This window comes from Corvus brachyrhynchos, unplaced genomic scaffold, assembly GCF_000691975.1.
Source record: "Corvus brachyrhynchos isolate BGI_N302 unplaced genomic scaffold, ASM69197v1 scaffold514, whole genome shotgun sequence".
Taxonomy (NCBI): Eukaryota; Metazoa; Chordata; class Aves; order Passeriformes; family Corvidae; genus Corvus; species Corvus brachyrhynchos.
The window spans coordinates 3,551,522-3,557,521 of NW_008238319.1; the positions used below are offsets into that span (position 1 = coordinate 3,551,522).

At 44.7% G+C, this 6,000-nt stretch overlaps 1 protein-coding gene across 1 annotated transcript in view; it reads right to left on the minus strand.

Annotated features, from left to right (window-relative positions):
* LHPP (phospholysine phosphohistidine inorganic pyrophosphate phosphatase) overlaps positions 1–5,209 on the minus strand; it is a 74,357-nt gene extending 69,148 nt beyond the window's left edge. Inside the window, 5 exon segments of the mRNA XM_008633335.2 lie at positions 4,116–4,194; positions 4,196–4,304; positions 4,421–4,467; positions 4,469–4,583; positions 5,144–5,209. Coding sequence (XP_008631557.2) covers positions 4,116–4,194; positions 4,196–4,304; positions 4,421–4,467; positions 4,469–4,537 — 304 coding nt within the window. The 5' untranslated portion in view covers positions 4,538–4,583; positions 5,144–5,209.
* Positions 5,210–6,000: the final 791 nt, after the last annotated feature.

Sequence of the window (6,000 nt, forward strand, 5' to 3'; positions counted from 1 at the left end):
CAAGCAGGAAGGGGGGAGCTTGATGAGCTTGATTTAACCTGCATGAGGGGAGAGCAGCTTCTGACCTTCCAGGGTGTGACAAATGCCAAACCCAGCTAAAGTGGCAAAAGAAACTTCTCAGAGCCCTTCTTGGAGGGGCTGGCAGAGCAGGCAGGGCAGCAGGGAGCAGATGGAAGGCTCAGTGTCCCCTCCAGCTGTGTGTCACACAGGCTGTGCTGCCAGTACCTGCTCTGCCAGGGAGCTGCCACAGCACACAGGCACTGAAGGAAAAAGTCACAAAAAGAAACTTCCAAGCCCCCAGTTAAAAGTGGACAAATGAGCACTGAGCTACCACACCAGCCTTACCAGAAGAGGGATTTAAGCCCACTCCAGATCCAAACAACCACTTGGTCACCCAAATGATCCCTAAATCTCCACCCAGGGCACCCACCTGGCTCCAGGCACGCCGTGAGCACCTGCCCAGGGGAGAGGCGGATGTGAGGGGTTTAATTTCAGCCCTGAGCTGCCCCTGATGCCTCAGCAGCTCTTTGAACTGACCTTTACCTCGTTCTGCTGGAGCAGGACACGGGGCTGAGTGACAATGTCCCACAATGCAATTACCATGCGTCAGATGAGCCGGTCCCTTACAAATCACCTCGAACTTTACACATCTGCTGGCTGTCAGCATCTGCCAGGCTCACTCACCCGAAAATAATGAAAAAACTCTCATTATTGTTCCATAACAGGTAAAGTGTTAGGACAATTATTAGACATCCTCACTGACCTTGTGCAGACTTAGCCAACTGCCCTTGCCAACCTTTATGGGCAGCCTTTGGGCACATAAAACACAAAACCTGGTTCTTTCAGATGATGTAAAGGTTGTGACACCCGTAGGAAAAGCAATGGTCCTGGAATCTGGGCTGGGAACCATCACTCCTTAAATTCACATTATCCTGCACATGGCTGAAGCGACTAAGGAAAAGGTATAAGGCTAAACTTCAGATTTCCCATCTTTCCCCACTGTCTTTTGCAGTGAAGGTTCTTCCTAAGACAGGAGCAGGGGGAAAGCCCTGCCCACAGCCAGAGGTCCTGTGCAGATGGGCGGTGGGGCAGAAAGCAAAACCCTGGAAGAGGCAACAAGCCTGAGCTTGGAGACTGTCCAACATCAACTTCAAAGGGGCTTGGAAATGAGCTACATGAGATTTCCAGAATTGGCTTTTTATCCTGCTTTTGGTTTTTCAGAGTGCTTTGGGGTTTTTTTTAATTTCAAAGAAAGCATGTTGAGCACTTTTGCTATTTGACTCTTTGGCATCAGTGGACAAATACCAGTGTGCTTCAGTGTAAACCTGTCAGCACTCTAATACTTTGTCTGGAACACAGGGAATCAACAGCACCTGCAACCAAACCACAAAGCAAAAGCAGGACTTGTGCAGCAACACCATCCTCCCACCTGGGCAGGGCTAATATTAGTGCCCTCTGCAAGGGCCAGGGTGCTGGTGCTCCAGGTAAAACATCTAAACATCTCCTGATCTTGCAGGCTTTTCCCAGGAGAACCTACCTCCCTGGGAGCATCACACACACCTGAGGATGCAAAAGGGTTTTCTGGCTCAGCACTGGCTCAGAGCAATAACCCCTTCTGGGGTCCAGCTGTGGAAATGCCTGCTGGGGGGACAGTACATTTGCTCTGCTCAAAAAGTGTATTTTGTGGCAATCATGTGCTATCTTCTCTCTGCAAATCCGTAATCCTGCCATTCCAGTGGCAAAGTCATTATTTCAGAAGCCTGGGGGAGGCCATAAGAGCCTTTGCCCATCCTTACACGGCACAAGCCTCTCCAAATTCCATGGAAACACTGAATTCCCTGCTGTTTTTAACTCAGTGGGTTCAATGCAACCAGAGGGCTGCAGATAAAACTCCAGGTTGTTCGTTCTCTACCCCAGTGCCCAAAACTTCTCGTTCCTCTGATTTCTGCCATCACAGCACATCCAAACTGCTTAAATCTTACTGTCACGTCTCTGATGCCACTTTGGTCCCCTGATCTCTGGTGCTTCCCTTCACTGATGTCCTGTCATTGGTCCTGAGTACAGCCAGACTCATTAAAGCCCTGGTTCTCTGGTGATCCAACTTTCTGCTCCACGTAGCAAGGCTGCCCTGACAAATCCTTACACATGGCACTTTTTGGCCCCAATCCCTCTTGCATTCCTGTGCCTGAAACTCATCTCTACATCTGCTATCTCCCGAGCACAATTTCCTCTCCAGACTCATATGGCTCACCTCTCTCTAAATATAGAAGGGGATAATTTGGAGGCAATCCAAAGGAGGGACTGCAAAAGGGATTAAAAAATAGGAGGGCATTACCTTTGCACATGAATAAAAGCAGATTAATAGGCACACATGAAGGAGCCACAAGAAAGAGGCCAATGTTACTTAAGGGTGGGCAAGGGTGACATAAGGAAGGGTGCAGTTATAAAAGTAAAGACTCTGGAAGCATCACTCTGAGACAGTGTTTGACAGCAAAAACTGGAAAAAAAAAAATCACTAAATTGTAGCTGAAAGCACAATTAAAAACCCACCAGCACCTTTATTTAGGTATTTTGATAATGTAGAATTTTTCAGAGGTAGAAAGAAATCCTGGAAGTTGCACACTAAAACAAACACAAAGTCTGTGCTGTCATGAATTCTCTGCAAAGGCTGTCAAATACAGCTGGATACCAGAATTACTGCACAAATTATCCGGCACCATAAATCATAGTCCACCTCCCTGAAGAGCAGGGAGGACAACAGATCTGCAGGCAACAATGCACACAACAGAGAAATCTAGAATTCAGTATTTAATAAAAATAACATGTGCTTTTGAAGGGAATCTGCAGAACGGAAGCACAAAGCAGAATATAAGAAAAATCTCTCTGGTCCATTAAGTTCAGTTACAAGATGCATTTAAGGCTGCAGATTACCAAATCAGCTTAATGTATTACACCTAAAAGACTTTAACCACATTGCAAGTGGTTCAATAAGTAAACTCCAGTAGACCTTAAGTAGCTGGTAAATCTCCACTTTGGGAGCTGTCAAAGAAAAAATCAGATCTTTGGGAATTCAGTCAGCATGAACGGGTCTGGAATATATTTATTTACATTAAGCAAAATCTTTTTATAGACAACATAGTGAATGCTACTCCAATAGCTTTCATTCTGTGCAAAAAGAGGGGTCCCTGCCTGTGGCAGGGGGTTGAAACTACATGATCTTTAAGGTTGCTTCCAACCCAAACTATTCCATGATTCTGTGAAGCTGCTAATTAAAAATTAAAATTTTTAATTTTTAAAACTCCATTAAAAATTAATTCAAAACCAAGTTATCTTTGACAGGGTTGAATTCTCACTTTGTACACAAACAGCACTTGTTTGTAAAGAAGGAATTCTATTTCTGAGACCCTAAAGGTTAATGATGTGCAAACTCCAAAAATGCAAGCACTTACTCCTGCAATTTGTGCAGATAGCAGGTGAGCACCCACAACTTCAGGGACACAGATCTTTTTAAAGAAATAATGAACACTGCTAATTAGGAAAGCAAATATGGGCTAGGAACACCCACTGCTCTCGGCACACTGAGACCACAGCTGATGTTACAAACTGGAGTGGAGCTGAGACAACTCTGCACCCACTGAGGATCAGTTCCTGGCTCCCTTTCTGGCTCTGCCAGGGAACAGCTACATGACAATAGAGAAGAGCTTCATTTTTTGTGTCTCTGCTGCTTCAGGAGGGCAGTGACACCTGGGTCACTGGGTTCCTTTGGGTAGAAAGCACAAAGAGAGTCAAGTACAAAAAACAAATGAACAGATATTTACACAAGAGTCTGTATAGTTTACTTGAAGGTCTCTTTCTAGGAGGAACAGCTCCTTTTCTATCACATGTCCCAAAGGCACAGCAAGCCTTGGAACTCTGAACATCTGCACAGCCTGTGCTAAGCCACGCTATCTGCTGTGATAACAAAGATTTCCTACTCCTTGTGGCACACACACTTCCAAAGGGCTCTTTGTGAGCTCCCAACTCGTCTGAACCCCCACACCCTGAATTGTTTTACAGTCCCAGTTCCGCTTGTTCTCCTCACAATCTTCTCCTTGTTAGACTCTCCAGGTATTTTATTTTAACAGGACTGTCCAGCTGCTCCCCAGCCTCCCTGCTCCCCAGATTTCCGCTGCCCTTTTCAAGGGCTCTGTACAAAGCTGTGCTAACAGATGCACTATCCCAGCCCAACAACAGGATGTTGTAAACGTCCAGCCACTGTGTGCTTTTCATATGGATATGCTAATGGGCACACTATCAGCACACAGCTGTAAATGCAAATGCCAGAGCACAGCCTGAGCATCTTTTATGGATGTTTAACCACCTTCTGTCTTGTAAGGGACCAGCTCCCTGCTATTTGTAAGATAAAAAGCAACTAGCTCACCTCGTGTCAGTGCTGTGTAAATCGATTAAGACAATAACAGCACGGCACTGAGGCTCTGTTAGGGCTGGCTCCAGGAGAAGCCTTTAAGTCACCGATGGCCTTTCTGATCTTGTCCATGGGCTTTCAGATCTGCTCCAAAGCATCTGCCAGTGAACTGCACGCGCTGGGAAGAGATGGGTGGAGTTTTACTAAACTTTCTCAAAGATATGCCACAGTAAATTAAATAATCAATAAATATTATCTCTTAAAAGTTTAAAAGGATATGTTATCGAGCCACTTTTGGACTTTATTTTGCCACCCACTGCTCTAAAATCCCCACCTAAAGATAACAACAATAGTCCCTGGAGAATTTAGAGACATTCCTGGCTCCTGGGTTAAGCCAGGGGTGTCAATACCCTTTGGCACATGGGTGCCTGGCTGCCACAGGCTGGATGAGTAGCAAGGATCCAGATTCACCTCATCCCTTGGGCACAGGATAAGCTCTGCTCTGCTCAACAAACACTCCTGGAGTTCACCTTCTCAGCCTCCAACCCACCAACCCCCTCTCAGAGTGCACTGGGTCCTACACTAGTTCACAGGTAGGATTTATCAGGGCTGCAGGTACACCAGCAATAAATAAAGCATTCCCAGCTGTTACACTTAGCGTTTCACCACAGGTTATACCAACTATTGATGCCTTCCTCACGAGGGTCTCTACAGCACTGGGAAGTTACTGAATGTCACCTTGCTCAGGGTGTTCCAGTGTCCATCAGCTTCTCTGGCCATGTTTCTGCTCCATCTGACTGTAACGTTAGCTAAAAACAAACAAACAAGAGGGAAGCACCCCTCTGTAGCCATCACAAAGAGAAACCAGGCCAAATTCTGCTGGCAGAAATTACATTGCTGCTCTCTCAAACACCAACTCAAATAACTGCACAGCAGAATTCGGCTGAAAAAAAGAGAAATAATGCAGCAAATGTAGTTTTAAGAGGTCAGAATGGCTTCAGTCACACGAAACCACTGACAAATTAGTATGTTTACTTATCATTTTTATTGGAGTGTACTATATGTTGTTACACTAAGGTAATTGCTGTAATGGGGGAGATGATGTCTGAAAATAAGAGGTCAGCTGTCATGTTGTACGAGTCCTTATCTGTACTATGAGTTATCAAAATGGTGTTTAAGATTTCTGTTGGACATACATATGCACTAAAAGATGTTAGACAGTTTTTTTAGCAGAGGACCGCAGCAATTTGAATTAGTTATAAAATTCCTTTCTACATGCAATTTTGACTCTTTAATTGATTAAAAAAAAGGAATTAATTAAAAAAGAGCTCCTTTTAGCTTTGATCCATCTGCTTGAAACGACCCAGCTGTACTGTGATGCAGACACAAATATTAATGACCAACTGGCAATAGGATAATGAGTCAATAAAGATTTTAAATGGTGTGAGCCAGAACAATTACTTACCTAATAGGCAGATAAATAAGCCTACTTGACTTTACCCAAGGAAAATGATTATTCTTCACCACTTACATTGAATGACCTGAACAAAGTGGTTTGGTGGGGTTTGTTTTCCCTTCCTGGCACTTTTCCGTTC